Raw genomic sequence first — 21,725 nt, 5'->3', positions numbered from 1 at the left:
TTGCTTAAGTTTCCTAGGAATTCTAGGCAAACCAACAACACCATTTTTCTTCAAAGATAGAAATTTTTAGCCAGTGCTTCCTGTCCCAGATTGCATTCCACTTTGGATCTGGTTGGAGTTGATCGTGCTTTGCTATGTATCTGTAGGCTTCTCTTAATATGAAGTGTCCAACTGAGTTTTTCCCCCATCTGAGTTTATCCTCAACAAAGTCAAGGAGGATTTGTCTTTTTTGTAATTCTGAAGAGAGGTTTGACCAGGTTTGGGGGTTCATATGGGGAATCCATTCCTCTTGTTTCATCCAATTTCTCCATCTGTCATTTTCTTCACTTTTTCCCCAGTACTGGTTGACTTTGATCTTCCCTCTATTTTGAATTTCAGCCTTGATTTTGTGATAATGATCTTGATCAAGTTCCAACCTTTGTTGCCAGGAATCCTCCCATAAAAGAGCCTTGTTCCCGCTGCCTATTTCCTAGAAGCTATGTCTTTGAATGATGTCCCTATTCTCCCAAGCTTGATTCCAGATGATTGAACCTTTGATGTTTCCATTGAGCATGATGGTGTGCTCTTGCGTTAAGGTGGGGGTGTACTTAGTTTTCCAAAGGATTCCCCAAGGGGAGTTGGGGTTGGCAATCCATCTCCAGAATTTTTTGGCTCCCACGACCTTTCCTAGGAGGTCTATGTCTCTAAGACCTAGACCACCATATTTTTTGGGCTTGCAGATTTTTTCCAATGCTACTAGAGCCCATTTCTATTTGACCTCTGCACCTTGCCATAAGAAGTTCCTCTGAAGGTTTCTGATTTTGTTTGAAATCACTTTTGGGGCTACCAGAGACGAGTACAAGTAAAGCAGGATGGCCTGTAGGACATATTTAACCAGGATAAGATGACCGACCAAATTGAGAGATCTAAAGGTCCAATTGGCAATTATTTTCTCCATTTTGTTAATCAGGTTCTCCCAAGTGGCCTGAGAGAGAGGCCTATCTGTAAGGGGAACACCAAGGTAAGTGGAGGGGAGAGTACTAATGGTAATAGCTAGGAGTCTCACAATGTTCCTACAAATGGGCAACAGAGTGTTAAAGAAGAACTTGGATTTCAGGGGATCAATGGAGGTACGAGAGGCAGCAAAGAATTCCGTCAGGATGGACATGAAAGAGGTGGACTCTTTGATATAAGGGAGGCCCATGAGAAGGGTATGATCCACAAATTTCTGGTGAGTTGTAAGGGGGCATGAGGGATGGGGATCGAGACTAGAGAGCTTATTTCATGTAGGGCAACAGAGATAGAGCGGCATAGCCCTTCTACCATTATAACAAAGAGGAAGGGAGAGATTGGATCCCCTTGTGTGATACCCCTTGAAGGATTGAAGGGTTGCGAAGGTGATACATTCACGAGGATGGAGAAGAAAGCTCCTGACACCATTGCCATGATCCACTTGATATTATCTTTGTGGAAACCAAATGCCTCTAGGACCTGTCTGTTATAGTTCTAGCTAATTTTGTCAAAGGCTTTGGACATGTCTAGCTGAATCATCATACCAAGTTTTTTTTGGATTTGAGAGAATGAATAAGCTCATGAGAGAGGATGATACTATCCATGATTTGTCTTCCTTTCACATAGCCAGTTTGTTGATGGGAGATGAGGGGAGGGAGGATGATTTTTATTCGATTGGAGAGAACTTTGGAGATTATTTTGTATATGACATTGCAGAGGGCTATGGAGCTGAATTTGTCTAGGGAATCCACAAAGATTCCCTTGGGTATCAGAGTAACGAAAGTAGAGTTAAGGGCTTTAAGGACAAACTTCTGAGTTCAAGATTCCTCCACTAGGGTATGTACTTCCAATTTTATGATAGGCGAGCAAGCTTTGTAGAAATCAAAGTTGAACCCATCCGGGCCTGGAGCTTTGCCATTGGGCATTGCCATGACTACATCTTCCAATTCCTGAAGGGAGACTTTCCTTAGGAGCATTTTGTTATGGTCCTCCATGAGGATTTTGGGGATATTCTTGGTGATCTTTTTGACGTACTAATCCTAATCATTCCTTGGCTCTTTGAGAAGAGAGATGAAATAGTGGTTGAGCTCTATTTCCAAATCCTCTTCAGAGTGAATGAGATGACCCTCTTGATTCTTCAGATCCAGAATTCTATTGTTCCTCTTGTGCTGTATCATTGTTTTATGGAAAAAGGTCGTATTCCTTTCCCCACCTCTCAACCAATTTATTCTAGATTTTTTTTGCCATAACCTTTCTTCCTGAATGGCCCTTTTGTCACAGCTTTGTTGTAGTCATTGTTCCTCTTGCTTACTATTCTCCATAAGCCTTTCTATAATTAGTTTTTGTTGGAGAAGTTCCAGTTGGTGTTCCAAGTTTTTTTAATCCGTGATGATGTTGCAAAATGTATCTATATTTCATTTTTTGATTTGCTCTTTGATGTGTTTTAACTTTTGTTTGAAAGTATACATTTTGTTACCAGTTCTGATGGGATAGTAACTCTACCATTGTTTCATTTTATCCATGAAATCTTGGTGATCCAACCAGAAGGCCTCGAATCTAGAAGGCTTATTTTTCGAACTAATGGAAATTCAAATCTTGAGAGAGATATGCCAGTGATCAGAGCCTACTTGCAGAAGGATTCTTGCCTCTATTTCCCATGAGGTAAGCTAACTTGCCTTAGAAAGAAGGAAGCAGTGTAAATGGGAGGCTATTTGACAGTCTCCTCCTCTTCTGTTATTCCAGGTGAATAAGCCATTGCTAGTGGGAATGTCGATGAGGTTGAGGTTTTCTATGGTAGCGAGGAAAGCCTCAGAGTCCTTGTCTAACGTCCAGATTCCTCCTTTATTTTTAGATAAGTTAGTTATCATATTAAAATCACCAACTATGATTTTGAGAGGGTGGTGCAGACGGTCAAGGAGATTGGATATGATTTGGATCATTTTGATACGGTTTGTCACCTTGTGCGGGGCATAAATATTAGTTATGAAAATGGTCTCTTTGGTGCCTAAGATTCTCAGGATCACTGTTACGGAATGGTGAGTGGCCAGAGAGGAAATAAGATCAAATTTAGAGTTTTTCCAAAGTGTCATTATGCCCCCCGCCGTACCTGTAGTCGTATTAGCCAAGGAGCTATAAGGCTTGAAGCACGAGTTGAGAAGGAAGGGAGGATTATTTGTATCAAGTTTTGTTTCTTGAATTAGCAGGATGTCAGGATGATTAGACGAGATTCTACTTTTTAAGACGTGTTTCTTCCCAAGACTGTTTAGTCCCCTAATATTCCAAGAGATGCAATTCATTGACATGCAGATGGGTATAGAGCCAAAGCCTTTACCTTTCCTTCATTGATTAGCTTGGCACTCAGTTCTTGAAGGAGCTGACTCGTGGTCTTTCGTCCTCACTGTTAGCTCTGCTAGGTACTTCAGCATTTGAGGGTCAAAGACAACTCAGCCGTGTTGTTTGTATTGAAAGAAAACTTGCATCAGGTCGCTATCTCCTTCCTTCCCCTATCCCACTTATCCTCCTTCAGTTCTGTTCCCTTTGTTTTTCCTATAAACTCTGTAAAATCGCCCTTTCAAACCTTAAGCCCTAGGCGCTTAACCCATGAATCCGTGCCCATACGACCCTCCGTGATCACACGACCCCGCACTTTCGAAACCCTTCGTCATCCTTTGATTGCAGTCGTTGATCGTTTTGATCCAACGGTCCCTGCCGCCAAAACCTTCCCCCCCCCCCCCCCCCCACGCACTAAACCCCGTTTATTTCCCCACCATCTGATCGTTTGCCACGCGATCCGATGGCATTCGCACCTCCCGCGCCCATAAGATGACTGCACATTAACCCACGGGGAAAGCAGTTTTCTGCTGATCCCATCTTCCACGCATCGCACGATGACTCGTATAGCGAGCCCACGTACGTTTACCACCCACCTCCGAAAAGCGGTGTGGGCAATACCGCTTATCGCCCATCGTACTATTCCCCGCTCGTTATTGTCCACATATCTTCCACCCCAAACGATCGTTAGATCTGCCTGTATAAGATCCGATGGCCCTTGTTTATCCCGCTCACATACCTCCTGATACTCCTTATCAAGCGATCTCTGCTGTTCATCTACTAGATCCAACGGCTGATATTTGTTCCCATCTTGCCCATGCCTCCGCCATACTGTCTGTGCCACCCTTGACTATTCTGTGCCGCCGAAGGATGAAGGTGGCCTGCATTCATGTACTCGGCATAGTAACTCCTCAACCACTGCATTCAAGAGATAGAATGGCCGAGAAGAAAAGGACAACCTCGAGCAGATAAACACATTTAACAATTATGGAACTTCTTCCATACAACACTCCACCTGCTCGAGAAGGACAATAGATTATCTTAAAAGGTCAATTTTGTTTATTAAATCATGCAGATTGTAGCAGAGACTCTTTTAGAGAGTTAAGGTGGTTGGTGGTCCATTATGACCCCTCCACACATAGAACAGTAGAATATCTTTGTAAACAAACTCTATATATACCCAGAACACAAATGTAATCAAGGTTGATGGTTGTAGTTTTGATGTAAGGTTCAACTTCTGGAGACTGTAACTACTTTAATACTTGCAGCGCTTGGTCTTCATTTTCAGCTAATACAAGCTTCTTTTGTTGTTAATTGCTCACTTTCCATTTCTACTCTGCTCTAGGCTATGCCTGTTATGCATTTATTCATGTGCTCTTGATATTTAGCATTAGAGGGGCTGTCATCCCACCTCTGTGTTGAATTCTAGTATGTATCATTGAATGTGTTATGCAGGTTTCTGTTTACTTAGTGCCAGAGAGTTGTCATCATGTCTGTGCATTAGGAAATAGATTTGCAGACCTCTTTACTGGTTGCAGCCGGCCATCACATGGTCTTGTGCATCTGCTGGTGTGGTCAGTATTCTCCATGTACACCTAATCCTCAAACTATGAGTAATTGGTGGTCTAAAGCTTTGTAGTCTGTGGGTGTTCACCCATGTCTGGAGTTAACCATAGTAGAAGTGGTTATCTAGCTTGGACAAGCATCATTCCTTCCATTCATCCATTTCAAACATTTTTTTGAGTTTGTAATGTTCCCGAGCATCTCTGAGATACAACCTAGGAGAGTTTCTTGGGGTGATAACACTCACTTTCTTCCTGAGCCTTTGGGGTTGAGTCCTTCTACTGGAATATTGGCTAATATGCCTTTTGAAACCATGCTTTCTTGTAGTATATGGTGAGCTTTGAGTTTTAATTCTTCCTAGAGGAGATAAGCTCCTTCATTTTTTTGTAACTGTTGTTCTGATATGGAATTTATTCCTTTTAGCTTCCATTCCTCTGCAATTGTTGCAAGGTCTATGCCCTGCAGAGCTTCCTCTATTGCATTTTCCTCTAGTGTTTCCTCTGTTTCTACATGTTGCATTTATGTATCCTCTTGCGCCTACTCCTTTCCTCTGTTGGTGTTGCCTGTATCCCTTTCATCATGTTCATTGTCTATTGGGTTCATTTCTTCCTCTCTTGCTTCATTTGCTATCAACTCGTTAGGATCCATTTGCTCTTGGGTATTGTTCAGTACATTGAATTGATTCTGGCTTTCTTCTTTAGATTGATTCTTCTTGGGGATAGCTTTTTTCCTGTTATTCTTGTTCCTCAAGATGACTTTGGTCAATCCTTCGCTATCTTTTTGTTTATTTGCTTACTCTTGTGTTTGAGTGGTTTTATTCATGGGACAGTCTCAGAAAATATGCCCATGCTCATGACACTTTCTGCATTGGAAGGGAATGTGTTCATAGTCTATACTTTGCAGCCAGACTTCATCCCTGAATATTAATTTGATTGCTTTTGGCAGGGCACCAAAGATGTCTATATATATGTAGATTCAGGCATAGGAAACATAGTGGCCCATTATGGTTCCTTCAGACATTTTGATGTACTCCCCCGACTGGTCTCCTATTCCTTTTAAGATTGAAGGAGACCAATAATTAGTTGGTAACGAGTAGAGGCATACTGAGACTGAAACCCTAATAAAATCCTCTTTTTTGAGGTGTGAAGTTCTCCTTCTAGAATCTCATGTATAAACCGACTGAATTGTAGAAATAGGGTCCTCCTTAAAAAATTCTATCTCTATCTTCTAGGAGGTCAAAGATGACTGTGAAAAATCCTTTGGAGTCCAGCTGAAGTTTGATCTCCCCTTTGGGTGTCCATGTTCTCTGAATCCACCAGTTCTGGGCTCTTTCAGTTGGCCATATTCTCATGAACTTGCATATAGCTGCATGTTCCTGCATGTATTCTATATATTTAGCTACTTTGGGATCCTGGATTTCCAGTTCTCGGATTTTCTTCGCTTTGGGATTATAGTTACTCTTAGTCTTTTTCCCCTGATCCTATTGTTGCTCCTGATATTTTGAAGGATTGACGTTAGCAGGGAAGGGCGAGTCTGTAGCCTTGCCCTTGTCTGCCCGAGTATCATTGGTTAACCTTTTCATTGTGTCTTTGTTCCTTTTTGGCAACTCGTTTTGTTGTGGATGAGTTGTTTCTTCTTTGTCAGAGCTTCCTCCTGGTGGTGTACAGAAGGCAGAGCTGGAGGAAAACTTTGTGAAGAATGAACCTTGGTTTGGCGGTCGACCAGAGACCATATCCTTGAAGGAGTGGGCGCCAAGATGGTGTTGCAGATCCGCCATGGAAGGCAGGGCCCGAGGGCCTAAACTAGAGACACCAAAGGGAGGTCGTGGAGCGTGCACAAACCCTAGTCGCGCACATGGGTTGATTCCAATATGTTATTATATTTTTATTTTTAATATGTTATTATATTTTTATTTTTAATATATTGCAATGTATTCTTTTTTAAATTTATATTCTTGGTTGGATGTTCGTTGTATTTTCCTTATACACCATTATTTATGACCTTTCCATTATCCATTCTGGCCAGAGATCTTTCATTGTCTATCCACAGAACACACACATATAAAAGCATGTCATTTGTCATTCTAGGTGTTTGTTTGCATCCAATGTAAACATACAACTTCCATCCCATGTGTTAGTTAAAATGTGCTCTATGTTGTAAGGGTTTCGTAGTGAGGTTTGTTTAGTTCGTTTTTCTTATCCCTAGGGATGCTGATCGTACCCTATTTAGCCATTTCTTTTCGCTATTCATTTTTGTGGCAGATCTTTCATAGTCTATCCACAACCAATATATATGCCCATTGTCATTTTATGTGTTTGTTTGCATCCATTGTAAACATACCACTTCTATTCCGTTGGTTAGTTAATATATGCTCCATATAAGTGTTTCATAGTAAGGTTCCTTTGGTTTGTTCTTCTTATCTAAGACCTTGCACCCATTGCATCCACTCTACACTACGATAGGGTTGCTCGATTGCTTGCCATGAAGGATAATACTTTTCCATTATGAAGACCAAGAAAAAGCATAACTCCCAGTATCCTTCTACCTACATCCACTGTTTTTCAAAAAAAAATCTACATAAATCCACTGTTTAAAAAAAAAAAAATCGTTATACTTGTAGTGTAAATTAGTGAAGGGACGTCTATTTTGTAGAGATCGATATCAGACAATGGATTGCCTCGAGATCGATCTCTGGATTTCCTTTCAAGTTACTCCATTGTATTTGCAATCTACTAACACCGTTATTAAAATTTTTTCCAATATAATGTAAATTTCCCATAGCTAATTTTTAACTCCACTAAGGTGGAGTTCACTACCTTGTGTGTTATCTCAGTGTTGTGTTTTTGAGATTTGCTTCTCGGGTTTATGAACAGGTACGAGCAGTGCTGGCTTCCATTGCTTGCTGAACACACCCTATGGGATAATGCAAAGTTTCGGCTTGTTGTTCCTCTTGACTGTGAATGGATTTGGCACTGCCACAGGCTCAATCCGGTATGATCAAGTCATTGCTGTTGTAATTTTTAAGCATTGGAGTCTGATTTCTGGTTTTTATTGCTTTTAATAAAATGTCGTCTGCAGGTCCAATATGGAAAGGATTGCAATAAAATATATGGCAGAATACTGGATGCTTCTTTTGTGGAGTCATCTACCCGGGAAGCCGACAGAAAAGAGACAGAAATGATATGGAAATATTTTTATCCAGAAGAACCATATGAGCTTGATTTGAGTCATTCTGTTTCAGCGAAGTCTGCTGGAATTATTTTTAGAAGTATGCTTAAGATTCAGTATGATCTTACTGAAGCAGTCTGGAGGCAAAGCTCATTCTTTTACCAGGTATTTAAATTCTGTTCTGTTTCCTCCTATCTTTCAGTAATCCTTTGTATAAGTTGTGCTCTGTCTTTCCTGTAACGTCTTCATATTTTGAACTAGATGATGTGGTCTCTGCAGGTGTCGCGGCCTCACATGTTCGATGATCGGTTCCTTAAAGGAGCTGAAGAAAGATACAAAGGGTTTTTGTACCTTATCAAGAAAAACAGGAACAAGTCTGTCAACTGCTTCTGTGTTCCAACCTATGACATTGATCTGATGTGGCATTCTCACCAGCTGCAGCCGAGTGCTTACACGAGAGACATGCTGAATTTGCTAGGCAAAGTGCTGGATCACGATGACATGGATTCTGACAGAAGCAAGGGTGAGAAACTGGACGTTGGATTTACAGAAACCAAAATACAATGGGAAAACACTTATGGCAGGCGCTACTGGAGAGCTGGGGCTATGCACAGAGGAGACGCACCTTCACCCGTGCCCCTTGCTCCTCTCTCCTCAGAAATCTGTGATCGTGAGGACTTTGATGGTGAGGACTCTGATTGTTTACGGGAGCCTCTGTTTCACTGTAATAAAGACCGGTATCAGACGTATCAGACACCAGTAAAGATTGTGGAGGTCGGTTTTGCAACAATCTAAACCTATTTTCGTCTCCGGCGTTTCAAAATTTCATTCCTGCGTTTAATTTCTTTGAAATGCATAATTTTCTCTGAGAAACAGAGTTTGAAACTCATAACTATACCTGTGGTTGATCGTTTTGCAGGTGCTTTTGGAGGTGGTCGGCATCAAAAACATACCTAAAGGCCACAAGGGTACGATGTTTGTCAGATTTCACAGGGATAACTGTCCTGGAATGGAGGCCAAAAAGGTACAAATAAATTCTGAATCTCGATCCAAACCAATCGCTTCCTTCCAGTGTACAGCCACTGGAAATTTCATCTTTGAGCTCAGATCTCGATCTTCTCGCACTGCAAAAAAGGCTAGCAAAGTTCTGGGCCAAGTATCGATTTCAATGGAGACGTTGCTGGATTCAACAACCTTATCAATAGAGAATTGGTTTCCGTTATCAAGAAATGGGCAGCGACCAGTTGGTTCCGAACCCATGAGCTTGCGCATTGCAGTTTCTATAACTCCTCCCGCATCTTCTTCTTATCTGCTCTGGTCTATTAGGTCACGTAGCTTTGAAAGGAAATTCCAACTTATGGAACTTATCCTAGGGATTAAACGAGCGAAAACGGTGACAAGATTTTTTGACCATGATGATAAAGAAGTCTTCACTGTGAAAACAAGGTAAAGCGTCGAAATCTCTGTGCCTGCTTGCTTTCAATATCAAAGCTTATGCCAGTGATTTGTTTTGTCTCTCTCTCGCTTGCAGAAAAACGGCAAAGCCATATACGGGCTCTATCGTTAGATCCGGGGAAGTAATTGCGCAAGGCTTACCTGACAAGAGGCGAATTATCACCGTTTATCAAAGAAATCCGAATTCTAAGCAGTCAAGATCTTTCGGTAAGAAGCACTTTAATTGCAGGAAGGAAAAAATGCATCGTTATTCCCATACCCCTGATTTTCTTTACGCAGTATTCATGTCTAGCATTTAACCTTACTGATCTTCTATTCTTTCTGGAAATGAATTGAATCTAAAACTGAATTGAAGAAAACAATTCAAAGTTCATACACTATATCGCATATTATTGTTTACATCTCGAACGAGACTACAAGATCTTTCGAAATTTAACTGGGAAACACAACTTAATTGTTATTTAGTGTTTTTAAAACATTTCTAGCGTAATTGTTTACTTCTTGCAGTAAATTCTGCAAAGTATCTGGATTATTTATATATTCACAGTTTATTTAGTATATAACCGTTAAATATTATATATGTTTTATTTTTTAATTTTTATGTTTTGTATTTTATATTAGGTTAGGTAAATATTTTGATTAAGTCAAATTAATATACAAGATTGTTATGTTATGTTATGCTATGTTATGTTAGGGAAATGTTTTGACTTGGTCAACTTTGGATTGTGAAGTGTCTAGAGGGATCAAATCTCTCCAAGTTCAAACATTTCCTCAAGTTTTGCACTCAAGAAAAGAGACTTACACTTTGACAAATTTAATCCCTCTCAACCCTTAATAAATTTTGAGTTGAGATGGATTAGGCTAGTTTATATTTTTTCCATTTATTTATATTCATTATTCTTTCTTTAGTATATAAAAGAATTCTATTTTATTACCAAAAAATAATGATACCTCAAGAGAACAAGCCTAAAGATGGCCCTAAACAAAGTACATAACTTATAGCAAAATCATCACCTTGATTCCTAAAAAGTTGCAGAGAGAAACATAAAGAAAACTAAGTGGCCACCATAAATAACAGAGAGAGTCCACCAACACTAACAAAGAGATTCATAGAGTAAAACTGTGATCACTAACAGAGAGAGTCATAGAGTAAAAGTGTGACTCTCAAGGAGAGCCATAGACTTCTCAAACAACTTGCATACTCATTCCCATAATTCCTTTACTGAAATAACATAACTACCAACAAAAAAGGAAACAACCATTGCCAACCGAGGAATCCCCATAACATCTAGAACATCCAACCATAGAGAAAAAGGAAACATGCCATATAAACCATGAAATTCTAGCACCAAACACCAAGAAATTGATCAACCATAGAGGAAAGTGTTGTCACCTTTAACCTTAGTCACAACAATAGTCATAGGACAACAACATGCTTAGTCCACCATGGGAAGTGTAGGATCTAGAGATGGAGATCTAGCAAATAGTGTATCAGTTGGGTCCCTATGCAAGTCAAAGAGACCCCTGAGGTGGAATGTGACACCATATTATTCCCCACCTCTCTAAGGATATTCATTATTCACAGATTTTTAAAATATATATATATATGTTTTCTTTTTAAATGTAGTTGTTTATTTTTCCCTAAAACCTTGTAAGTATTCCATAAATTTCTCATGCCTTTTCCCTTTTCTTAATTAAAAATGATATTAATAAAATGAATGGTTGTTATATATAAATAATCATTATAATGTTTTAGCACTATTAAAATTTTATGTTTTTCTTCGAAAAGCTTTTCTATTATTTTATTTTATTTTATATTGATTTATTATTATAATTTTATATTTTTAGTCCACGGGGTATAATATAAGGTGATGGAGTGTATTGTTAAAGCAACATGTGATGTGAAAGTGACCAGTTCTAAACTTTGTGGGCAAACATTCAGCGATGTTAAAGGCTTGTGTGGCCTAGGCCAAGTGGATCTCCAAGTGATTTTGATAGGTTAAATTGATTTTGATAGCTTGAATGTCCCTAGGTGGTGTTTCTCAAGCTAGAGGTTAGGCATGAAGTCATGTCAAGTGTCATGGCCCCACACTGTGGCACCTTATGATCACCATGGGTGTTGTGCATCACCGACGAGATTTCACATCTTCCTAAACTACTTTTACCTAGACTATGCCTAACACTTCAACACTTAATTAATTATGCAGTGGAAATAAACTTCATTTAATTCACTTTACTTCATTTGCATTCAACTTCATAAAAGTGTGATAAACCTTATGACAATATAAAACAACAATACAATATCGCAAATACAATAGTATACACAATTCCACAATGGGAGGGGGCAACTCCCCAAAGTAGTTCACCTCAAATTTTATTAACTGTTACAAATAATATACAACAATAATTTACAAATACAAAGGTGTGGCAAATGCCTAGCCTAAACCTGCAAACTCATCCACCCAAATCTCACAAGTTGTGTAGTCCTACCATGCACTTTGACCTCCCCAAAAACCCTAATTTCTTCGCCCCAAAATAGAACCAATAAAGTTGACCAAGTTGTTTGGCCCATTGAGCGAGCCCCACCTTGCTTGTGCCCTCATTTGCTACCTTCTATTTGATGTGCAACCTCCCTAAGTTTATGTGATATCGCAAAATCACGTCCTTTTTGATATTGTAAACTTGCCCACTCTGCGATATCACATACTTCACACTTCTTCTTGTTCTACAATCTGCCTTGATGCCCTTTTGGTCGATTGCCTCTCTTTAATATATACACGTTCAACCCTAATCATTTTCCATGAGCTGACATGTCCTTTCAGCATTTGAGCCAACTTTATGTTTTCATGGGTGCCCCTACAATATGAGCATACCCGTTGGGCTAACCTGCCTATGGGTGTGTGCGTGCCCCTTACTGGGTGGGTGAACCCCTGCTTGACGCTCCACCCTACCTTGTCGCACATGCCACGTCCACTAGGTCGCTCGCTTGTTTCACATGTCACATCGCATGCTTCCCCATCATGCCCCTACTCGCTCCTCGCCTATCACATCGTATTTTCCTACCCATGACATCGTGGCACCCCTTGGTGTGGGTGCGCCCATGGGCATGGGTCCACCGACTGACTGCCTCCATGTTGTTATGTGCACACTTCTTCGCTGTACTTCTTCGTGTGGCTGGGCATGCCCTCGTGTCATGTCCGCTACATCTCACATGATTCCCCACCTCATGTAGATGTGCTAAAGGCATGAACCCATCTAACTCTCATGAATGTTTCCCCTTGTTTCGACCTAGGTCCCTCTCCTCTGTGTGGGCGCGCTCGTCGAACTTAGGCACTCTCGTCGCATCTCTAGGTCAGTTTTTTGCTATCAAGTGAGCATGGCCCCTGATGGGAACCCATTTTCCTTGGTTCTAACTCGGGGCCCTGACATCATTCCCCCCCTTCAAAAAGGTTGTCGTCCTTGACAACACCATCTCAACAAACTCTATCACGAAGAACAACTATCGCAAAGTGCCACAAGCTCCAATATCAATCGTCCCTATTGCATGAACTTCTTTCCTTCATCACACAAACCTTCATCAAGGCTCATGACTCTATATGGGTAAGACTCCTCAATCTCATGGTCATAAGCCACATCTCCTCATGAACCTCCACACAAATCTAACTCACAGAAGGTTGCTCCCTCCAACTCGGTTGCATGGTTTGGTCTCAACTCATATTGTGCCAATCCACTATATATCGTCCTCATGTGAATCGATGTTTCCATACTCCAACTCAACTCTAGCACAACTCATCACACTGTTAGCCCTTAATACATAGCCTAGTTGGGTGATCAGTCCAACCATCATGTCCAAATCCATGAGTATGCACCTCCTCATGCAACCAAAGTTGTTTCTCTAGCACTTCATCACACTTTCAAATCGACCAAGAAATATTCACATATGTCCTTCAATCAACGTTGATCATGCCATATCCAAGTCCATGAAGAAAATTCCATCTCATATGCAATATGTTTCTCATAAATGTTGTCAAAGGGTAAAGTCTCTACTTGCCTCCATCTCGTCCATGTGTTTCCCATGGTCATAGACCAACAACCTCCATGTCCATCAACCATGGCTAAGTTTCATCAAACTCAACCCGTGCCTAAGTGCTCCCACCAAGGCACCTTCATCGCTACAACCACCATCCAACTCTAAGGTGTCTCACCTCTATCGTATCCATCAACTCGTTCCTCATGAATACATGCCATACTTTGCCCAAGGTATGTGTCCCATACGGCATCAAAGTCAAGCCTCAAAACTGACCTCAACTCCTTAATGAACAAGATACTCCAATACCACCATCCATGAAGTCTTCATCGGTTGCAACTTCACTCAATTCGTCAAAGGCTCCTTTGAAGCATATTCATACAACACTTCAATTATGCTCACTTGTCTCGGTTGCAAGTCCCATCACAAGTTTCCTCTTCCCTCTTCATCACATAAATTCTCTCATAGGATGCACATGTCAACAGAACAACCATGGACTTGTTGTTCAAATGTGCCAAACATCTTGATTGGTCCATCTACAAAATGTCTTCATATGGCATCGGCAAGCTTATCGTACACAAAATCTTCACTTGGAACTTATTTTTTATGCCTGTACATATGTGACATCCTCTTCAAACTCACTTTCTTGATGCTCCTACACAAAGTTTGCCACATCCTTCTCTCTTTAACTCGATTAACACGACTTGGGTTGCCAAACTCGTCCACTTTAGTAGAACCAACACAACTTCATTCATCGCATCCTTGTCTTCGGTTAGGTTAGCACCCTTGGTCGTCCTACCTTCAATGTAGTTGCAGGTCACTTCCATCATCATTGTCTCCCCCACTAAAGGTCCACCAAGACTACCTCTGAGCCCAGTGAAACTACAATGAAGAAGACCACCCAAGTATGTATATCAAGTCGCCTTCTTCACTTCAGTGTGCTTTACTTCATTCCGTCCATAAGTTATGCTAGGAACTTAGAAAAATCTCCACTTGATTAAGCATGATCCATCCATCACATAGGTTCATCACATTCCACCATTGTCTCGAACATTCGCACCTTCTGCTCTATGGTCGCATACTAGCCAAACAAGTCCAGCAAAAATCAGCGTTCCTTGTTTCCAAGCACACAAGGACTCACCCAACCTTCAAGGAAAGGTTACCCATCACATCAGTAAACACATTCTTCCTTCGCTCATCTCTACATGTGATCCACCTTCCAAATATTTCAATAAAAGATAAGTTACTGCAATACTTACATCTTCATGAGGTATCTCCAAGTAAGTGCCTCCTTCCTTCAATGGCTACATTGTGCATGAATCTAGTTCAAATTTGGAAAGCTCCACTGTACCAAGTTCCTCCTCTTTCGTCAACACCTTTGCAACACTCTCTTCTGCACACATCACAACTTCTTCTTCCTCATCACAATCAACAACTTCAACCTACCTGATTGCTCAACCAAGTCGAAAAAGTTCCCTTCTAACATTGTCTTCCAAAACTTCAAGTTCTTCTTGCAATCATGGCCTTTCTTTCTTCATGCGGCCCAATTTGTCCATGATTTGCATAAGTCTATCGTGGCCCTCTTGCAGACCTTATATTTCCCAACTTTCAACAAGCTCACAACCTTGATCGCATTTCTTCCAAACTTCTCCAAGTCCAAAGTAGGTCCTAATACCATTTGCTCACGGAGTGGACAAATGTGTTAACAACTTCTGTCAACTCCCACTTTCGTCAAAAAAAGCTCTGATACCAACTATCATGGCCCCATATTATGGCACCTTATGACCACCGTGGGCGTTGTGCGGCATCTGCGAGATTTCGTTTCTACGCCTAACACTTCAATACTTAGTCAATTTTTCTTTCAAGTGTTCTTTATTATTAATTATGTAGCAAAAATAAACGTCATTCAATTCACTTTAATTCATTTACATTCAACTTCATAAAAGTGTGACAAACCTTACAATAGTATAAAACAACAATACGATATCGCAAATACAACAGTAGACACAATTTTGTGATAAGAGGGGAAACTCCCCAAATTAGTTCGCCCCAACTTCTATTAACTATTACAAATAATATGCAAAAGTAATTTACAAATACAAAGGCATGGCAGTTTCCTCGCCTAAACCAGCAAACTCATCCACCCAAATCTAACAAGTCGTGCAGTCGTACCCTACACTTTGACGTGCCAAGAACCCCAATTTCTTCTCCCAAAAACAGAACCAACAAAGTTACCCAAGTTGTTTGGCTCTATTGGAAATCCCCACCTTGCATGTGCCCTCCTTTGCTTCCTTCTCTACGATGTGTGAACTCCCAGAGTTATTGTGATATCGCAGACACACGTCCTCTATAATATTGTAAACTTTCCCACTCTGCGATATCACAGACTTCACACTTATTCTTGTTCTGTGCTATACCTTGATGCCCTTTTGGTCGACTGCCCCTCTTCAATACATACATGTTCGAACCCTATCATTTTCCATGAGCCGACATGTCCTTTCAACATTTGTGCCAACTTTTTTTTTTCATGGGTTCCCCTACTGTATGGGCACAACCCTTGGGCCGATCTTCCTATGGGCATGAGGGCACCCCTTGCTCAACAGGTGTGACACTGCCCGACATTCCACCTTGCCTTATCACACACGCCACATCTGCGAGGTCATTTTCTTGTTCCTCACATCACGTCGCGCACTGCCCCACCTCGCCCCCACTCACTCCTCGCCCATTGTGTCACATTTGCCTGCCCGCTACATCATGGCAATCGAGCGCCCCTTGGTGTGGGCACACCCGTGGGCATGGTTCCACCGATTTTCTACCTCCATGTTGTTATGTGTGTGCTTCTCCTACGCGCTTCTCGCTATGGGTGGGCACTCTCCTCACAATACCCTCCACTATATTTTGTTTTTTGGGTGGGCGCGCCATTGTGTTGTGCCCTGTACAACTCACCTAACGCCCTGCCTTGTGTGGGCGCGCTCAGGGCATGCACCCTTCCAACTCTCATGCACACTACCCCTTGTGTCGATTTGGATGCCTCTCCTCTGTGTGGACATGCTCATCACAATTGGCCGCTCTCTTCGCATCTCCAAGTTGATTTGTTGCCACCAAGTGAGCATGGCATGTCGTTAATGCCGGTTGGCCTTGGTGCCAACTTGGGGCCTGACATCAAGACTCACAACTTAAAAAACAAACAAAAAATCATATTTGTAATTTATTATTATTATTATTATTATTATTCTAAGTTATTCTATCTCTAGATGATTAGCATGTCAAACTTGTGGCTTCAGAAGCCACAACTGAGGGATATGGTTTGAGTAGTCTTCACCTAGGGGCATCTAAGCCATCAAAATCATTGGAGGATAGCATCGACCTAGGCCACACCAACCCTTAGTGTGGATGGATCTTTCCCATGGAGTTTAGAACTAATGAAGTGCCTTAACAAAACACCCTATCACCGTTTACCATATATATTATTATTATTTTTATTTTAAACATTTACTTTTATTTCCAATTTCTTATTCACAATAATCAATAATTTTTTCAAAGGTCAATTTTTATTCATATTTTTTAATTTAATTAAATATATTATAATAAATTATTATAACACTTATCTCTATCATTTAATTTTCAATTTTTCTATCAACGGAAAGAAGAATGTATTGTAATGAGTTTGGGTCAAAGCATATTTTTATTCAGTATATTATAATAAATTATTATAACACTTATCTCTATCATTTAGTTTTCAATTTTTATGTTGTGGAATGCAAATATATTGTAATCAGTTTGGGTTAAAATGCTTTGACTCTTAATTAATTTGTAGCTTTTTAGAAACTATTTCCAAATTTATTAAAGTTTTGGGAAAATTAAATATTAAATTTATTTTTAGAAATTGAAATTTATTTTTTTAATTTTTTTTTTTAATTTTTTTTTTTATTGGTAGATGTCTAATTTTATGTGGTTTAAAATCATTTTTCACAATTAAAAAGTGTTTAAAAAAAAACTCTAATCCCCAAGTGTCCTCATATATTAATTATCCAAAACAAATTCAAATATATAGATTTTTCATAATTAATATTTTCTTTTTAAATAAAATATAATATATAGATTTTTCCATAATTAATATTTTTTTTTTCCATTCATTATCATACTTATTTTAACAATAGATATTTATTAACTTATAATAATTCTTTATTTACTTTCTATTAATTGTTGTATTTTTTCTAATAATAATGTTTTTTTCTAATATAATGTTTTTTTCACTTTTTTCCATTAACATATTTTACTAATCATAATAATTTTTTGTTAGTTTAATTATTTAATTGTTGTTGAACATTTTTTTTTTTATAAAACTATGTTATCATATACCAATACTTTATTAGCAATTTAATTCCTCTTCACTAAAATCGTGATGCTTAAATCATACACTTATTTTTTACATAAAAAACAAGTAAAAAAAACAACTCTAAATATTACACTTTTTAAATAAAGTAAATATAAATTAAATATTTTTTTTAATTTATATTTTAATAAAAAATAAATTTTCTTTCATTAAATAATGTTATTTATTTATTTGTTTATTTAATATTTTTTTTCCATTATTCACATTTAAGTATTGAAAATAAAGATATTAGGCATTGTTATTTTTTTTAATATGTTTAAATAAACAATGTTTCCTATATATCGAGAGTACGCATATGAGATATTGTTATTTAGTTTGGTTTTTTTTTTAATATACTTAAATAATCAATATTTCCTATTACTCGCTTTGAAGTATTTAGAATAAGGATATTAGTATCTAATAAGTACTTAGTGAACTCCATTTTTCCAATTTTTCAATCAGAAAGGATTAATAATAAAATAATTTATTATTGTATATAGATAATTATTAAATTAATTTGATAAGATTAAAATTTCATTTTATTTTGAAAAATCTCATTTATTCATACTTTTATTTTTGATTTGTTAATTTATTTTTCAAGTTTTTAATAAATAGTAATTTTTACTTTATATTTGTTTTTATGAACACTATTTAATATATAAAATTATTTAATAAATAATATCTACGTAAATAAATTTTAGATGAGACCGTGAAAGTAAGGTCAAAAAGAATATTAAGAAAAACATTTATAGAATTTTATTCATGTTTTTCTCTACCTTGGTCTCTACGGATTATATAAGTTTTGAGCAATCTTGTTTTGTGGGTGTGGGTGGAGGTGGAAGAGAATAATGGGAAGGTGTAGGTGGAGGTGGAAGAGAATAATGGGAAAAACATGAATAAAAATATGAGAATGGAATTATAACAAAAATAAAGATAGAAATATGAAAATAGGGCAATATTAGCAAAAACATGAATATAATTTTCTTCTATGTTTTACACAATATTCTTTTGTAAATGTTAGTGGAGAATATACAAAACATGATTATAAGAGAATACAATTTAACTTTAGTAACCTTGAGTCTATAAATAATCAACATGGTAATCTTGTGAAGCAAAGATTTCTTAATTTCCAAGTCTTTTGCATATGTATTTGGCATGGATCAAAAGGTTTTCCTAATAATTCATTAATTTACAATTCTACAACTAATTTTGTTATATATTATTTACATTAATCAGGCAATGTGTATTTCGGAATAGGCTTTCCATGTGAATGGCAAGGGATTAGCTTCCATGAAATATATTAGAATATTTATATTAAGATACAAAAAACAATGGTTGAGATTTATCTTCAAAACAGTTATTCTCAGTTTAGTTTTTTTAATTAGATTGATTAAATTATATTAAAAGAAAATACAAACAAACCATATAAACAAATATAATATGAAATGATTTATCATTTTTGAAACATTTAGTGTTGATAAACCATGATATTGGTGTATGATATAATGCAAAATTACACTATATATAAATTAAGAATCTCCTTGATAAATAGAGAGATAAATTTTCACAATTAGAAATTTTATTCCGTATTTTTTTAAATACATATATATTGAAATTATATATTAATTATTTTTATAATTAATAATAATATAAATAATTAATAAGAATTTTTATAGTTAACAATAGTATAAATAAAACTATATAATTTAGTTATTAAGTATTTTTATTAATAATAAAAATATAAATAAAATTATACTTCATTTCGTTTTTAGTTTTTATGCTTTTTTAATTCAAAAAAATGTAAATGCATCATATTGTAGTCGTTCCTCATCAACAACGATAACATTATAAAAGTTGTAAACAATGTTAAAGACTATTTAGGTTAAATGGTAGGTTTTACGTTATGAATTTAATCTTAAATCGGATGGTGAGTTATCATCACATACCGCAGGAGAAACTGTGGCCACTGCCGAGGAGCTAGTTACAGTCGGAGGAACAGCACAATGGGCTTTAATGAATAATTCGTGCAATCTGCTTATTAGAAACCTGAATACCATTATCGAATATCCCATATTCGAGCTCAGAGGAAATCTGGGCAATCTTGTAAGTACATTTTTTTGGAGGCTTTTTATCCATTTCCTATTGTGCATGTTATAAATCAGTTTCAAATTGTTCATTGACATTCATGATTTGGATTACACAGTTGAGGCTACTGTCTGGCAGAAAGCTGCAGTATGAAGTTCCATTTGCTAACCCAGAGATAGAGCACGAATTTGTGACTTTAATCCGATACACTCCCGAAGCTCCATTCGGCCAAGCTACAGCTCTTTTCAACTGGAATTCTGGAGTCGTAGAGGTACCTGCTACTTCAAAAACACCCTGTTTTTATGAGTAAATTTCCTCAATGTGGCATTAGTCCATCCTGAACATGATAAGATTTTTTCTTCTCCATTGTAAAACACTTCAGTAGCCTAGCCTTATAAATTTAGAAGCTTAGAGTGACTATTAAAAATGGTGATCGCTATGAAGGTTACTGAAAAAGAGAGCGTGGTGTTGGTGGCGTTGCTAGCGGAAGTTATTTCAGCATCACTAGCAAAACACCAGAAGCGATTGAAATACAGTTCTGCCCTTGACGCAGAGGCTAATAAAAAGGTTTTCCCTACAGGTGTGTATAACAAAATGATAACTCGTAATTAATACAATATAAAAAAAATTGACAGAGAAGTGTGAAAGGTCATCGTTTCCGGGTATTTTGGTTTTACAGGACGTGAAGCGAGTGGTAGTACGCGTGTCAATGGCAATGGCCCTTTGATTAAATCTAGAAGTAATCGACGTCGGGGTAGATATGGACAGGGGTGTTGGGGTGGACGTTCTGGTGCCAAGGCTAATACCAAAGATGAAACCAAACCTACTAAAGCGGAAATGACTCTTCTAGTAGGGCTAACAGCGGCAACACTGGCAACGAATCCGGGTGGTGGTTGTGGAGGTGGTTGTGCAAGTGTTTGTGGAAGCAACTGTGGAGGCTGATGTGGCGGCGGTGGGTTATAGATTCATAGCAAATAGAAATCAGTCATGAAATCTCTCTATATATATATTGTTAAGCTGCCTGTTCATACCCTTCGCAGGGAATATAGGTTTAAGTTTACTCTGTTAGTTTGGTGTAATATAGTAAAGTGGGTATATAAATTTTTTTAAGTGATATCATTCCAGGAAATGTATAAATGTATAGGTTTCAAGTTTGCTCAAACAGGTTTGTTTGGTGTGACCAATTAAGATTGGTATATGTAAATTACTCAAAAGTCCAGCCTGCTCTCGGTTTCATCCCATTAACATTTCTTTGTGCTGGCCGCGTGGTGTTGTGGATCTCTCGGATCATTGGGAAAAAGAAATTTCAAAACACTGGTTTCAAGAATTAAAGGGTAATTTTATGTGGATGGTAGAATTTGGAATGTTATAAAAAGGCATATCTAGAAATTTGAGAAATGTGAATCAAATTAATTGGTTGATTTTGCTTTTCAATTATTCCAAAATCTATAATCGTATTAAGATCAAGTGACTGATACTTTTAAAAAAACAGCATGGCCTAGGAAAATATAGACTCTCGCAGCATTGTCCTACTTCATGGCAGCATAAAAAGGAGATTATTAGACATTCTCTATCTAATAATAGAGATCATATTTGAAAATCTGGTCAAATCTTGCTTATAAAGATTTCATTCCATGACTGCCATTTTTTGCTTATTAAAAATAATAATTTATTAATGTTTGAAGTTTTCATCGATTTTCTACCATCATTAGTTGACCTGTTTTAAGTTTC

The 21,725-nt window shown here is 37.9% G+C and overlaps 1 protein-coding gene across 1 annotated transcript in view; it reads left to right on the top strand.

Annotated features, from left to right (window-relative positions):
- Nucleotides 1–21,340, top strand: part of LOC149258396 (glycine-rich domain-containing protein 1-like) — a 40,424-nt gene extending 19,084 nt beyond the window's left edge. The window contains exons 2-10 of the mRNA XM_089415270.1: nucleotides 7,758–7,875; nucleotides 7,963–8,217; nucleotides 8,332–8,826; nucleotides 8,972–9,498; nucleotides 9,584–9,714; nucleotides 19,861–20,012; nucleotides 20,113–20,265; nucleotides 20,439–20,574; nucleotides 20,674–21,340. Of these exons, the coding sequence (XP_089271396.1) occupies nucleotides 7,758–7,875; nucleotides 7,963–8,217; nucleotides 8,332–8,826; nucleotides 8,972–9,498; nucleotides 9,584–9,714; nucleotides 19,861–20,012; nucleotides 20,113–20,265; nucleotides 20,439–20,574; nucleotides 20,674–20,936 (2,230 nt within the window). The 3' untranslated portion in view covers nucleotides 20,937–21,340. The remainder of the gene's footprint in view (nucleotides 1–7,757; nucleotides 7,876–7,962; nucleotides 8,218–8,331; nucleotides 8,827–8,971; nucleotides 9,499–9,583; nucleotides 9,715–19,860; nucleotides 20,013–20,112; nucleotides 20,266–20,438; nucleotides 20,575–20,673) is intronic.
- Nucleotides 21,341–21,725: the final 385 nt, after the last annotated feature.

Source organism: Pinus tabuliformis, chromosome 6 (genome assembly GCF_031772625.1).
Source record: "Pinus tabuliformis cultivar Carrire ecotype Pingquan chromosome 6, CPIR1, whole genome shotgun sequence".
Taxonomy (NCBI): Eukaryota; Viridiplantae; Streptophyta; class Pinopsida; order Pinales; family Pinaceae; genus Pinus; species Pinus tabuliformis.
Note: the sequence above shows the minus strand (reverse complement) of the source record. Positions and strands in the feature narration are given on the sequence as shown.